The sequence below is a fragment of the Temnothorax longispinosus genome, chromosome 9 (genome assembly GCF_030848805.1).
Source record: "Temnothorax longispinosus isolate EJ_2023e chromosome 9, Tlon_JGU_v1, whole genome shotgun sequence".
Taxonomy (NCBI): Eukaryota; Metazoa; Arthropoda; class Insecta; order Hymenoptera; family Formicidae; genus Temnothorax; species Temnothorax longispinosus.
The window spans coordinates 8,985,402-9,000,870 of record NC_092366.1 but is presented as its reverse complement, the minus strand read 5'-3'; the positions used below and the strand labels follow the sequence as shown (position 1 = coordinate 9,000,870).

Below are 15,469 nucleotides of genomic sequence, written 5' to 3'. Positions count from 1 at the left end.
TCTCGAGTTCTCTCGGGTCGCGCCACTTGGCGGATATTTTTCGATATCGGAGATTTTTCAGAATTTCCTCGACAAATTTCTAGCTCCTTTTTTTATTTTTCAATCTTATGGTTTTATCTTTTGACCACGTACGCATAAAGGAAATATTGCTGTGTAAAACTTAAATTTGTTTGACGGAGTAGTTTTTAAATTATTTATGTTATACCTATATATGGAGGGGTAAAAACCACACATGTAAGTCAATTTTTATTAAAAATATTTTCTCGTGTGCATAGATGCAATTTATATATTGTACAGATTGCATCTATGCACACGAGGAAATATTTTTAAAAGTTTGACTTACACCACTGTGGTTTTTACTCCTCCATATGTATAAAATAATACAATTTATACATATATATTACATACATATATTTAATATACATATAATTATTTAAATTTAAATAAAAAGTATATGTATATAAAATATATCTTTGCGTAATAAAATCTGTATCAAATTACCTCGATTATAAATGGGAGGATGTTTCTTATTAAAATCATCTTATAGTATAAATCGCTACTAAAATGCTTGTATTCATTCGAGTAATCAATAAAAAACCGGCAATGCGGACGTAGAAATGCATATTCTACTGCAAATTAAAGTGCGCGGATTCTTGAATTATTTCTGATGGTAACTATTATTCGAAGTTCCTTTAAAATGCGCCAACGGCGGCGGATGCGATCAATCCTCTTAAGTGACGTAACATGCGATGAACTTTTCTCACAATTTTCCAGATATAACATATATACGGTATCTCAGGCAGAAATTGCACAGCGTTATTTCTTGCCAAGTTTAGAGTTGACTTATCTGAACAAAAAAAACGTCCACATGTTTCTGTAAAGTTAGCACTTTATTTTTAAAATATAATTAATAAAAGTTGTGGCTCTTACTCAAAGACCTCTATAAGATTCCTGATACATTTCAAAAATAGATTAAATATGATTCGATTAAATATGAAAAATAGAAATCTGGGTAAACGGAGCGTCAACTTTACATTTTCATTATTTACTAAAATTGCTAATAATTTTTTCATTTCAATCAGAAACGTGTTGTCACAGTGCTTTTCGATAAAAGCACTATCAAGAATTGTCGAGAAAATGCTATATTTCTCATTCCTTTTCTTAACACGCAGAAACTACACTGTTAAATTCGTAGTGTCAAATTATATTCAATTTGAGTCATTTTTAATCATTCCTATAGGTCGCCACTGTTCCTACTCAATATGTCATTAATTTAATTAAAATAATGTTAATTTAACTAAACCAATAGAGTTAAAATAATGCTGGTTTGTATCAAAGTAACAAATTCGACACACATGGTAGTTAAAAATAACAAAATGTTATTTAAGGAGGGGCGGCGGTATGGTCTAGTGGTAGAGCGCCAGACTCGTAATCTGAGGAACCAGGTTCGAGTCCACTAGAGCCATGAATCATGGAAAAGTTTTTTTTCCGAAAAAACCGCGCCTCTCCGTGCAAGATGCGGAGAAAACTGGGCTCCGTCTTTCGGAAGAGACGTTAAACCGTTGGTCCAAAGGAGGAAACAGTAAGGTAGTGGATGAATTTGAGGTTAGGGTTAGGTACGTTCCTTCAAAACGCCCTTTAAGGCTCCTTGAGGTATATAAAGTAAAATTCTTTATCCAAAATGTTATTTAAGATATTTAAATGTCATCCTTTAATATTTAACAGAAAATATTTTCATCATCTTAATTTTAGAATCTTAATGTAATAAAACTGCACACCTGAAACCAATTCATGTTTCTTTGATTCCGGAACACCCTATCTGTCTGTCATTCGCGAGACATCATTCAGTGTAACGCGTTCGAATGCGATTGCGGAGCGACTAGCATGCATGAAAAGTCGGTGGCGGTTCAGACCAGACACGATACCAGGGATATTTGGCTGTTCGCCAATAAGCCGAGAGCAAAACGAGCGAGTTTCACGGTCGAGATTGAACTCTAGAATGCACCCGACCAGGAGAAGAGGCCGTGACCCCGTAGAGAATTAACTTCGCGCGAATTTCCTATTGCGTTCTCATATATACAATTTGAAAAATAACAATAAAAACGTCATTTTTCATGCGTGACCTGCATGCGAGAGTCGAGATATTTTTTGCGTAACTTTTGAGATAATATAACCGCGAACCACGAATTCTTGCCGCACTATCGTCGTAAATATCGCTACTCACGCGATATTTATGATATCTCCATCGCCACCATTGTTCGCGGTGGTCGGGAAATTGGGACAACCATAGTTGCTTTCGAGTGCGCAGCGGTTCCTTCGCCACATCGCGTGGAAACGTTTACAGTTTCGCGAAGCGAGAGGAATCGCGCAAGGTCTCGCCCTTATACGCGTGCGAAAGCGGCTTTGACCGCTGCACTGAGTCGCGCAACGTCTCGAGCTTGAGTGAAACGAGCTGCAGTTGGCGGGGAAAATATTTTCGTTTACGTCGAGACGTTTATTTATCCTAAAGGGACACCAAGAACACCAACTGTGGGGATCTTGTTTCAGATAAACACGTCGATCTGTACATGTCCCACTCCTTATCCACCTTCATTCTTCTTTAAGACGCTTTAGATTCTTCTGGGCAGTTTTTTGTTTCGTTTACATTCTGTCTATTTTATGGTATAAACATCATTATTTCTTTTACATTCTCTTTCTTTAATTTCTGGTAGGCACTACTAGCCTTATTGTAACGCCTTATTTTTTGCGTGTATTCTTTCGCGTTGCATTTGTATATCATATTTGTCTTGTAAATTATCACTACCATCTCTTATGCATAAATTATTATTATTATATACTGCGTTCCGATGGACGACGATGAGTCAGCGCCTAGACGAGAAAGGGGTTTTTTCAGGGGTTTGTCTAGAAATAACCATCCACCGGCAGTGGAATGCACTTACTAGAGTACAACCATGCAGGAGTGCAAGCAAGGCACATATGGTAGAAAAGTTCAGGCGTGTAAACTCGCACGAAATCGCTGCCACGTGTTGTTATCCGTAGTCGATGCACGTTCGGGGCTCGTAAAAAAGGCGAGAATTGAGTTAGTTTGAACATGCCACGTTTCATTGAGCGTAAACAATCCGCGTCCCGGAATGCGGTCGACTTCGGCGAGCCATCCAAGGGAGCTTCCGTGAACTCTTCAACCATGAGAAGATGCATGATGCATATATCGATCGTCAGATCGATTTTATCCAGTTGTTTACTTTGATCCCGGATATGTGACTTCACTTCTCAACTCGTAAAACAATATTAATAACGGAAATGAGTTTAAAAACTGATTTATGAGCGTACAAAGATTTCTATCAGTATACGTGAAAAAGATGACATTTGAAAATCACGAATGTCGCATACGTTTCTAAGCTGATTTTCCAGAAAACAAAATATTAAACATGCGTGACAAAATGACGATATGTTTTTTCACAAATGCACATGTTTCATTTACTTGTCCGCGCGCATCCGCACCGTCGATTACGGCACATCCCCTCTACGGTGATTAATAGCTGAAGGTGCATCGTAGCGAGAAATTGCAAGTCGCTCGTATGCGAAGTATCGCCGAGACTGAGAGCCGTCCTGTTATCGCAACGGTGCCGGCCGAGCGTTTAAAAACCGCATGTTTAACGAGGCACAACTCCGAATTAGCACACAGCTACATGCAGATTCCCACCGAAGATACATTCCCATAGACGCACACCGTTTGTCTACTCAGTCTACTCGTATTGTGCATCCCGTTGTCCTGCAAATCCTTCCTCCGTAATTACAAGTTTTTCATATACCTTTCTTTATCGTATTCATTTATTTCTAATTATCTTCCTCTTTCATGAGGAATTTTAGTTCACATTTAGTTCACGTTTATATCATTTATCATAATTGTGTTATCGCTTTCATGACTTCCTGTTCTTCTACCTGGTATCCTTTTACACCTTTGAAAACCTGAGAACGTTAGTGATCTCATCTAAACGTAATTGCAGGTTCTTGAACGGTATTTAGTCTGCTCCTAAGTTTTCAAGAGATTTTTCCGGGGTCTGTGTGTGAAGGGAGAAAAATCGTTGTCCGAGTACTCCTTGGGATAAGAGAAAAGTTTAAGTAACGTCGCGCAAGAGCGCAGGCAGGTTCTTCCACGCGTTGGTTCACGAGCTTTAAATTAGCGCCGTACCGTAAAGTTTTCGGGGCTCCGCTCCGTCTCCGACGCGGATGCACTCTCCCCCACGTATTTGTTATGCACGCGCGAGTGCACCGGCGGGAGGATGCAGTGGATGCACGCGTTCCGAAGTTCAGTGAACAATCTGGGATAAAACGAACTGGGGGCAGCTGTCGGACCATGTGCGGCATGTATACGTAAGCCGGTAACCGGGGAACCTGTGCGGGTCGCCTCGCCTGCTGCAACGCGGATGCAAGGATGCTCTCCAAAGGGAGGTCCTTTAATGCGTCCGATTACACGCGCGGCGCACATCCCCCCTGCTTTATTCTCTCCTGCGGCGTTGTGGCGGAAAAAAAAATTGTTTCAATCGTTCGGGCGGAAGACGAGAACGACGGAGTTGCATGTGTGTATACGTCTAAAAATGCGGAGGACTCCTCATCCCAAATCCCAAACATTCAATTAACAACAAACAGCGTAGGATTTCTATTTATTTATACCGAGTCGGCGGCAGATGTAAACTGGACTAAACTGAACCGGATTGAACCGAACGGAGAATCAGTGGTTGGAGCACGATGCACGCGATGCACTCTTGAAAAACGATCCGTGACCCGGCTCCGTGACTTTATTTCTGGCCGTGCGTGGCCGTGCGTGCACGCGTGCAGCCAGACGGTCACGCGGCGACCGTAGTAAGCGGCGGCGTATTATGCGGAGGGTCTCCGCGCGGCCTATTTTACGGCCTTGAAGAAATCCTGCTTTACCGCGTCACCGTGACTGGGCACTGCGTGAACGCATCATGAGAAGAACAAAAGCACATCTACGAGGTGCAAAAGACATCACGCTGCAGGACATCCAAGGCGAATATTTCCGTTCGTTAAAGTTTTGCTATATGTGCTCGTTTGATGAGGTAATTACGGTAAAGGCTGATCTACAATGTGCTCTTTGCTTTCTGTTTTTTGCTTTTAACCTCTTTGCGACTATCTCGTATTTCGCAATTCCGTCGCGTAACGTGATGTTTCTTGTCTCTTCTGAAGTTCGTCAATTTTTATCTTGGGCGACAGAGAACAAAAAACATCGCGTTACGCGACGCAATTGCGAAATACGGGATAGTCGCAAACAGGTTAAGAGCAAAAAACAGGAAGCAAAGAGCACATTGTAGATCAGGCTTAAAAGATTAAGTAAGAAACAATCTGACTTTCCTTGTTTTCAGTGATAAAACTATCTTCTCTGTACATTCGATTATCCAATCATTGTTAAAATTGGTTTTAAAAAATATGTAAATTGGCAAGAGAAGATTCAGAATTATAGAGAGAACCTCAATTGGATCAAGTTACATCCCGAGGAGCATGCGGCAGTTTCTCACAGTCCCTTCCTTCGCGTGACGTCCTTCGTCCTCTGCCCTTCTTTTTCCCTTGCTCTTACGGATTTTGTTCTCGCCGCGAAGGAAACGTCCCATGAAAGGATCGACGTACAAATCGCTCGAAGGGGAACGCTAGCAAGGCTGGCGATCGCGAGAACGATTTAGCGTATCCACGCTAATTCCTCTCGCACGAAACAGGAAACCGTGGTCAAGATGAGAGACAACAGAGGCGAAGGTGGGCAGAACGGATAGAAATCGAGGAAAGGAAAGGAGTCATGCAAACCTCAGATTCGCGCTCAATGTATCCAAACATTACACGAATTTAATAGCTTTTTCGACTGGACTGGGTTGGGTTGATCAAACCCAATTTATTGTATTATCACAACGACCAATGAAACTGATCAATTTGTCGAAGTCATTAACCTTTCGTAGTCACACTTCTCTAGAATCCCGCGATAGTCCCACTGGGTCGTATTGACCCAATCGATTTTTAATGGTTGCCACTTTAATGGTATCGGTCCAATCGGGTTCAAATAATTCTGGAACATACCTTAAACATTCTAGAATATAAAAAAACTGCGGTTTTGTGAGAAATCAAATGGCAACATGTTGAAAAAAAATCGTGAACAGTACATGATTAATGGTCTCTACCTATAGAGAATACTTCAAACTCTTCTAGATGGCGGATCAAGCCCCATTTTAAGCTAGACATTTAGCTGATATTTAGATCCAAATGAATGTGGGTCATATTGACCCAAGTGACTACAAAGGGTTAATCGCTTTAGGAGCCTAGTTTAGTCGAAAACTAGATATAAATTCTTTGCTTATTTTCTCTACCCATCCTTGAGATGTTTTCCACTTATTAGAAGTTTTCCGCTAAATATTCTTTATTTATTTTGTCTGCTCGCGATTCAGAATGAAACGGAAAGGAGTGCAAACTGCTCAGTAGATAATTTGTAATGTCTAATGTCGTTACGTAAATCGTGGAAACATTAAGAAGTCGCTAATAGTCGTTTCACGAAGGTGACTCGTTGCGCATCGCGCGCTAGAGCCGTCCAAGCCACAATAGCATCTCTCGGTGAGAGTGATGCAACGGTCGATGATTAATCCCGAGGAAACGCGGAGTGTTCCCGGAACAGACGATCCGTGTTAACGTTAAGCACCCGTCTCCAATGTCCTTTCGCACTCGCACTCAGGTGAGCGAGAATTTTCCGTTACCGATAGGGACCTTGAGTGAGCGAGCGTTGCGCAAGCTGCATACTAGCAACTGACTCGAGACTCGAGCGTGTGCAACGCGCGCGTCGTCCCGTTCACCGATATTTTCACTTTTCATCGCGATTCTGCCGCGTGGTGTGTGGTCAGTGGCGGAACAAAGGAAACGCGGAGGAAATGTAGCGGCGGCCGCGCACACGAGCGAAAGAAAACGGAGGAACGTGAACAGAAGAAGCACGTGGGAGATGAAGTGCCGCGACGCGCGAGAAGGGCGTCGAAAGTCGGAGAACGAGCACGGATGCACTTGCTTCGACACATGTGACTCAGCTCATGCTGGGAAATGTCGCGGGCGACATAATGGCGAAGAGGCATGTGTAATTTACTTGCCGTGGGCGTGACAGAAACGGAAAGTCACGTTTCGCAATTTTTCCACCGCGTGCACTCGACGAAGGTATTACGTCTATCGGGAAAGTGTTTACACCGTGACGTTGCGCTACGCGGGAGATTTATCGTATTGCATCAATCTCCCTTCCTCTTGTCGATTCTTAAATCTCAAATCGCGTGGTTTTTAATTATCCAAATATTGTAAAAAATTAAATTACATTTAAATGCGAAGTAACGCGGTTTTTCAACGGCACGCAACACTGATGAAACGGGAAAGAAATAAGTCTCTGTCTCTGCTCGGTAATTCGCTGGGAACGCGATTGCCACGCTCGGCACGATATCGGAATGAGCTGCGGAAATCTAACATTGGCGAGCTACCAAAAAACAATTTGGCGCGAAGCGAACAATTCAAGGATTCGCTGCCGCTCGTAACGACGAATATCCGAGGAATTCGTGCCTTAACAAAAAATAAATATGAGAAATTGCTGCAAATGAACGGAATTGCTGCGAATGTACGAGATACGCGAATATGGAACTTCTCTACCGTACCACGATAGAAACTCCTAATTTATGACGCCGAGTGCAAGTACACAGCAGGCCTAAGGGAATAAAACCGAGAAGTTAGAAAGAGAGAGAAAGAGAGAGAAAGAGAGAGAAAGAGAGAGAGAGAGAGAGAAAGAGAGAGAGAGAGAGAGGAATACGAAGGAGAAGATGATGAAGAAGAAGAAGAAGAAGCCATGAAAAACGAGAAAGCCTTGTCGAGGGAAGGGAGGGAGCGGTCAGTGGCCCCTGTGCACCGGCTACCGCGTCCCATGGCATCGCCTCGCGTCGACGAGTTCCACGCCGCGGCGAATAATAATGGGAATTACAGAGTGGCGCACTGTGAGGACTTGAGGCCCGCGCTGCTTTTTGTCGTCGCCAGGTCTCATGAAGATAAAGCCCCGCGACTACGGTAACGAGGTCGAGACAATAGCGGTCCCGAAGCACAGCGCGGGGCCTCCGGTTCTCCCGGCATTCTGAACGTTCCGCCTTTCCTTCGAGGAGCCGATATGCGGAGGAGAGGGGCCCGTGGGCCCGATGAAGAATTCGCTGTAATAACCGAGAGACGGTGGGTCAAAAATTCGAAGATCTTCCGGCTTGCATCCGATATCTCTCAAAGGAATCTCGTCTTCTTCTCCTTTCGGACATTCGTCCTCTCTTTTACCCTTTTATCTAGTTGCTTCCATGTATTTAATCGAAAAATTAACGGCAATAACGATGTTTTGTTCTATATTTTATTCTTTTTTCTGTTAATAGTAACTGAAAAACATTATTCTGGAAATACACTTCCGCTTATTTGCTTTCTGCTATAAACTATTATATCCTGACATTCTGGTAGGAGAGCTTGATGCGCTCCAATACGTTCAAATCGGCAAAAAGGATTTCGCAGACGGGAAGAAAAATGAAGAAAATATAGGCTAGGCTTCAACGAGAAAGGAGATGGACGCAGGTATCAAACGCAGAGGATTCCGCGGCGTGAAGGACAGGAAAATGACTGTAATGAAGATGACGCGGTCACGGAACGATAAAAGCAAAAGGTGGCCGGCACATCCGGTCGCTCGGAACGGCGCGGGGCGGAGAGGATAACGGCCTAAGGCCACTCCGGAGCCGGTAAAGGCCGCAAACTACGATCTCCGTCGTTTGCCGAGTTTTTGTTATCGCGACTCGCAGAAATCGTTGCGTCTTGCCGGTATATACCATCGGCGACGTTACGTTCAACTGTGCCGCAATAAGAGTATCGTACGGAGCATTCTTCACAACGCATAAGCGTACTCCTTCCAAACTGACAAATTATTTGATCGATTTTAAATTGACTTTTCCTCTATAAAAATTCCGTGGTATTCACGATAACTTTTCGGGATACAAACAATCGAAAAATGCAGAATTGCTCAAAAACTAAGCTCCGGTAAAAGGAACAAACAGGTAACAAAAACATTTTCAGTTCGTTTCGAATAGATTCTATTTCAATGGAATTTTAAATGTAGAGTTTACATACTTGTGCAAAGATAGATAATATTAAAAATTATGTGTCTATATGTGTGATACAAAACGGTAACTTTTGCGACGTTTCCGGTGAGAAAAAATCGATTTGAAACGGGCCAAAACATTGAATGAATGGTCTCTTTTGCTTTTTCGTGATTTTAGTCCCTTCTGAAATTCGTCGCATTTTTGAATGACTAATCCAGGAAGTCTCCCCGGGATACGCACTCGATAGTCCTAGCCGAAGAAAGGCACACTCGCTCAATAACGTAAGTAGGAGGCTATAGAAAATGGTGGGAGCATAAGGGGGAGACCGGCTATTCTACGGGCGAGGGAGCAGAGAGGGACTTGTCGAGGACCACAGGTAAAGGCCCTTGTTCTCCATTGTGCCCCGGTAGAGCTGACGCCAGTGATAGATACCTTTCCTAGCGCACCTATACGTATGTGTATATACGGCTACCACTACAGTCTTTTGCGTGTCTTCTGCGTATCTTCCACACGCAGGTTAAAACGCAAGCCCTTTTTATATCGGCCAAACGTGTGGGAAATCAGCTCAGTTTTCTTCCACGAAGTCCATCAGATAACGATAACGCGAGATAGCATGGCAACCAATAACGTCTCATTTTATTATTATTTGTTCTTCTTTTCTTATACTATATTTTCAATCAACGTTTTAGAGATATGTGAACTATTCGAGTACAAATCTCACCCGATTCAATTCGATTCGAATTTCTATGATTCGAATCCAAACAATTTGAAATTTTCGAATCTAGAAGATGGTTCGAATATGAATCATATAAAGTGTTAATTTAAAAAAAAATTATATTTCCCATCAAAGCAAAAGTATAGTCATGTTAACAGGTAAGTACGTTAATAGGTGCCATGCGTTCAGTAATATAACAACTCACTGAGCGGCTAAGTAGCAGTCAAAAAGTTTATTTCTAATTTTTGACAGACCTCTGTAACTCTATCAAATTGTAAAACTTTGAATATGCGTAAAAAAATAGTAAGCTATGAGTATTGATAATAAAATTTTATTTTATTTTAATTTCTGTGTATGTAATTGGATAATGTTATTGGATACTACATTAGAGTATTTTAATAATTTATGTATAATTTTTCTAATTGTTTCAGTTACTGCGACATTAAATTAAATATATTTTATTAGTTTTATATTAAATATTTAAATATATTTTTTGCTTTAATAATAATTTATTTTATATAATCAATATTATTTTTCCATATTAAATCTCTTATTACCTATGTATTAAAATTCAATCTAATATCTAATAATTATATTGTTAATTAGAAATTATATTTCAACGATTCAAGTCGATCAACATAAAAAATCCTTGATCCACATCTTTACAATGTTTACGACAAAAGGAAATCTATTCTATAAATTGTAAATCTAAGGACAGATATTTCACGGTTTTCTGTGTAACGAATGCCACTGATTGTGAGCGAAACAATCCCAATTTTACGAAACGAGAATCGCTCGATTTTTATTTAAAAAAAAATAGGACGCGCGATTTGGTAGGGAAGAACGAGACTTCGGCATCGCGACTCTTATCTCCCTTTATCTGCCGGTCGGCTGGTATCAATGCTCGACGTTGTCCAAAGAAAATTTAATCAATGAAGGTCTGTCCTCATTATGAAGTTGCGCGTGCCAGAAGCGGAATGAGAAGCGGTCTTGATTTTTTTTCTTGTATCTTCTCTAGAAAAATCAAAGGGGCGCGAGTGACCTTTGAATCAAGGCTCGAACAAACGAGCCAACTATGTGTCGATTTACTTGAATGATTTGGAGTAGACACGTTCAAACTTCAAGTTTGGAACGTCTGTGAAATTGGCCCCACTTTTTCAAAATTCGAAAAAAATTCAAGTTTTGGACCGTATAGTTGAAGAAGAGAAATCTATTTTTGACAGAATATTTGAAGATTTAACTATTTGAGCTTTCGGTTCAGAAAACTCGAAACAAATTTGAGCTCGCAGTTCGATAAGGATTCGAAGACGAAGTTAATTATTCGTCGCAGACGAAAACAATCAGTTTTCGTTTGTTCCCTTCTCGCGCAATATAATCAACTATATTACTTTGCCATTTTGCTTTAATTCAAGTTCGAACAGATACCTACACGATGCATTCAATGTACTTGCCTCGCGAAAATATATCTTGTATTTGCGCATCTGACTTTTAGTCGCACTGTTTTCGTGCTAGACGCGAGAGGAAACGTGGAAAGTGAGTAGAAAGGGTTAATTCAGTATTGTCCCCATGCGGCACGTGCTCACGGAGCTATTGCGCCTCGCCTCCCATCCCCCCCGCAAACGGGGGGAGAGGTCAACGGTTTAACTTCGTTCGCACAATTGGTCCGGATTAACGTCGTAATAAATCTCAATTAGGGTCGCTCCTACGCCGCACACTCGACCGCCCTGGGGGAGATCTCGCAGATTTTCCCCCCGGCGGGCGCGTTGGTCCACCGGGGGTTTCAAAACGCCGCGGGACGGCGTTTATTGAGAAGTAATCACCGTGCGAGTCGCGTGCAACGTATTTGCATACAGTTATTCACGTTTACGCGTAAGCTAAATTATCTTTCCATAAATCTCGATCCCTTCCAGCAAACCACCATTCCTCTTCGGTAGATAAACAGATAGCTAGATAAATTGAACCACTGTGTGTGGTTCGATTCAGTTTAGTAATATAAATCATCGATGCGTTTAATGATATCCTACTCTTTTATTTAATCGTATATAATTTAAATCATTATTTCTCAATAAATAAACAACAAATCAGCGATTCGATAAAACTACTTGAATCATGAAGATTTCTTCTTGTTTGTTTCTTTGATCTTTTCTAAGATCTAGCCTCCCTGTGGTTTCCCGATTAGTAAATCCCAGACAGAGCACTTCGGATAAACAACTAGAAAAAGTTTCTCTCTGTCTTTCCCTCTCTTCATTTTTTTTCTCTGTCAATCACCGAATCTATTTACACATGTCGCAGTACCATCGCGCGTACGCCACTTGAGAATCTCTCCAAGTCTATCGTAACATAAAGAGGATGGATGCTCGATGTTCAAACTAATGAATTCATTGACCTCAGCTACGGATTTTCTTTTCTCCTGCCTCTTCTCTTTTTATATATTCTCTTCCTGTTTCAGCACAAACACTCCAAGATCGCCGGTAGTCGGCGATATTTCACGCAGAATTATTTCGCGTCTAGACTCTTCCGACAGCTTTAGCAATCGCATAAGGAGATGACCTCAACCAAACTTCGATTAACTTAATCGGCAATTAATTAAACTGGCGGGATTACTTACTGCGAGATTTCTAACTGTTATACAATTCGTTGTCCTGATCTAATCTTTCTTTCCACATGTTAAACGACAAAATAGATCGAAAATAATGCAAAGTAACGCTATTCACATTACACGGATTGTAGGAAGATCCAGGTTCGAACCCTGACTGGGGGGTGATATTTTTCGCAATAAATTATTGACAGTGATTTTAAAAAGGATGCTTATTAGCATCAAAAGTTACATCGATTGAAAAGGACCAAAACGAATGGTCGAAACGTTTACTTTATATCAATTTTTATGAATAAAGCTATTTATTAATATGATATCTTATATTTAGTCTCTCATTATTCTCTATATTGCTATAAAAAATCTTTATTGTCAAATCATGTTGTCTGTCCGGCAAGTTTCGTACCCAGTAAACTTGTGTTTACTGGGTACGAAGTGGTCCCAAATCGGGATATAAGACGTCTTGAAGATCTTAATGACATTTTTAAGACGTCTTATGTCCCGATTTGTCTGATGGGGTAGATTTTATCATCATGTACGTCACAAACATAGAATTCTCATTATCGTGAGTATCGCAATGACGAAATAATATTGCGCGATCGAGGGCTCGCATCTTACCGGTGGCGCAGATGCCGCCGATGATCCAGACGAGGCAGACACCGGCGAGAAGGCCGCGCGTCCTCGCGGAGGCCGCCGCCGCCGGCCGCTGCTCCATCCTCTCGCCTCGCCGTTGCGCGACGTTGACCTCACTCTCTCGCTCCCCTTCTTCCCTTCCTCCCCCTCCTCCTCCCCGTCTCCGTTCGCCTCCTTCTTCTCCACCGTCGTGGAAGGCCTGCTCCTTCGCTCGCAGCGGCCGTGCGTAAGAGCCTGGCTCCGGAAGCGCAGCACCGAGATCTACGCCAATCGCGGCGATCCGCGCCGCGTCCCCGTCTCACGCACACTCGCGACTCGCATTCCGCGCGATGCTCTCGCTGCGCTATTCACCCCCTCCTCCCCCTCAATCACGTTCGAAGGAGGCGCGAGACGTGCAAACGCGCTCGAGGCGGCCGGACTCGCGTCCTTCTTGCTCCGCGAGGTCCGAGACAAGCGGAAAGGGTAAACGAGACTCGCGATGCCTCGCGAAGGGAAAGGAAAAACGAAACGTCAGAGGTGCGGTAGGTGCAGCGGAGACGAACGCGCCCCGTAACGAAATGAAAATCGCGCCTCCGCCCACCGCCTGTTCACCAAGTTGACTTCTTCGGGCTTCTCTTTAAAGACAGGCTCGTTTCTCGTGCCCTCTTCTCCCTCTTGCTCTACCTTCCACACTTTTCTCTCTCTTCTCTCTGCTCCGCGCGCGCGAGAAGAGTAAAGTCCGTGAGAATCCGCAGAAATTGATGGGAACGATGGGAGAGACCAGTGTCGATCGAGATTGATCGTTATCTCCGTCCTTCTGCCGTTTAACGAACGGACGACGATCACAGAGGATCGGCCGCTAGATCACCGCGACGTTTCGATCGCGTTCAGTTCTCACTCTCGCGTCTCGTGTTTGACGCGACGCGCTTGAACTCGTCGCGAGGATACGTACACGCGGTCTTCGCGTAATATTGACACGCGGTGTCAAGACTCCGCGCGACGACGAATTCCTCCTCGCTCTGCAGGAGAGAAGTTGACGCGAAGGCGACGCGAACGTCGCACGCGCACGTTCACCTGGTAACACCTGGCAACACCTGGCGAAGGTGTTCACAACACCGTTAATGCCGCTCGCGGCGAACTTCGCGGGAGATATCGGACGGAGCGCGAAACGAAAGGTAAATGCGACGCGACTTCGCGATCGCGATCGCGCGCGAGATCGATCCGCCTTCCTTCGTCACCGCGACGACACGACACTCACGACAGTCGCTCCGACTTCGAGGCGCCGTCCAAGTTCCGTGTGGCCGACCACGCTTGCACCGCGTCGCTCGGCGAACGCGTTCGGACGACGCGACGGGCGAAGAGCGTTAACTTGAAATCGCGTGCACGCGCATGCCCGTCGTAACCGTCGTGGGCGCTAGTGCGCTACTGATCGGCCAATCGCCGCCGAGCGTTCGCTTGCGCTCTCGTACGGCCGCGTTCGGCAACGCATCGGCGAGCGGACGACGTCGCGCCGCCGCGGCTAGGGAGTCTCGTGATGTCGTGATCCCACGTGATACCGTCGGTCGAGAGAGCGCGGATTGGCTGATTTCTGAAAAACTGTGTATCAGCGTGCGACTTGTTGAATGTCGAAAGAACGAAAAAAGAGAATAAGGACTAATAATATTACTATACGTTTACGCGAGCGTTACTTCTGTAATCTAACTTACGATAATTCCTCCGCGTAAACGGGGTTCTGTACATTGCAGAAGCGTTGCAACATTATGTATTGCCAGTCACGGTCGATTTAAAGAAATTACTTGAATTGTTATTCTATACTGGCGAAAGAAATTTATTATTCTGAATATTAATAAATATTAATTAATATAATAATATTAATATTAAAATATAAGATTCCTATATATTCATTACAATATATATAGTATAATATTATTAATTATATTAATATTATTATTATAGTATAATATTAAAACTTTAATAAGAACGCTGCTGGACACAAAATAAAGATTTTATTTAACTCTCCGTGCGTTTTTCGGTACCTTTTAAGTGTACATACATATAGGTCTATCACGTTTTAAATTATATTTTTTTACCTTAAAATATTTTTAAAAATCTGAAAAAATTCATTAACAAAACATCTGTTTACGTTGTAGTTGATAATTTTATAGTCATTTATTGATAACCACCTCTCTCTCGCAGGCAGGGGAGGGTGGGAATGGATCTCCCTTCGCATAGAAAGTTGAAAACCCGTACAATCGTACAATAATAGACCTTTTGTTTCGCTCCATATATTAAGCAAACTAGATTGGGGTAGGGTGGACCTCGCCCTAATAATGTCTTGCGTTGTTTACGTTTTTTGAACGTAAATTATAATCCGCTTACGGCGGAGCCCCTCCCCCGCATAAAAAACTAATT

The 15,469-nt window shown here is 42.8% G+C and overlaps 1 protein-coding gene across 5 annotated transcripts in view; it reads right to left on the bottom strand.

The window, feature by feature from the left end:
* Window positions 1-14,481, bottom strand: part of Sdk (sidekick cell adhesion molecule) — a 46,387-nt gene extending 31,906 nt beyond the window's left edge. For 4 of the 5 annotated variants that reach the window (XM_071788421.1, XM_071788422.1, XM_071788423.1 and 1 more), the window contains exon 1: window positions 13,064-14,480. In XM_071788421.1, the coding sequence (XP_071644522.1) occupies window positions 13,064-13,160 (97 nt within the window). In that variant the 5' untranslated portion in view covers window positions 13,161-14,480. Of the gene's footprint in view, window positions 1-13,063 lie in introns of all 5 variants that reach the window. The other variant, XR_011733638.1, reaches the window with a different exon arrangement.
* Window positions 14,482-15,469: the final 988 nt, after the last annotated feature.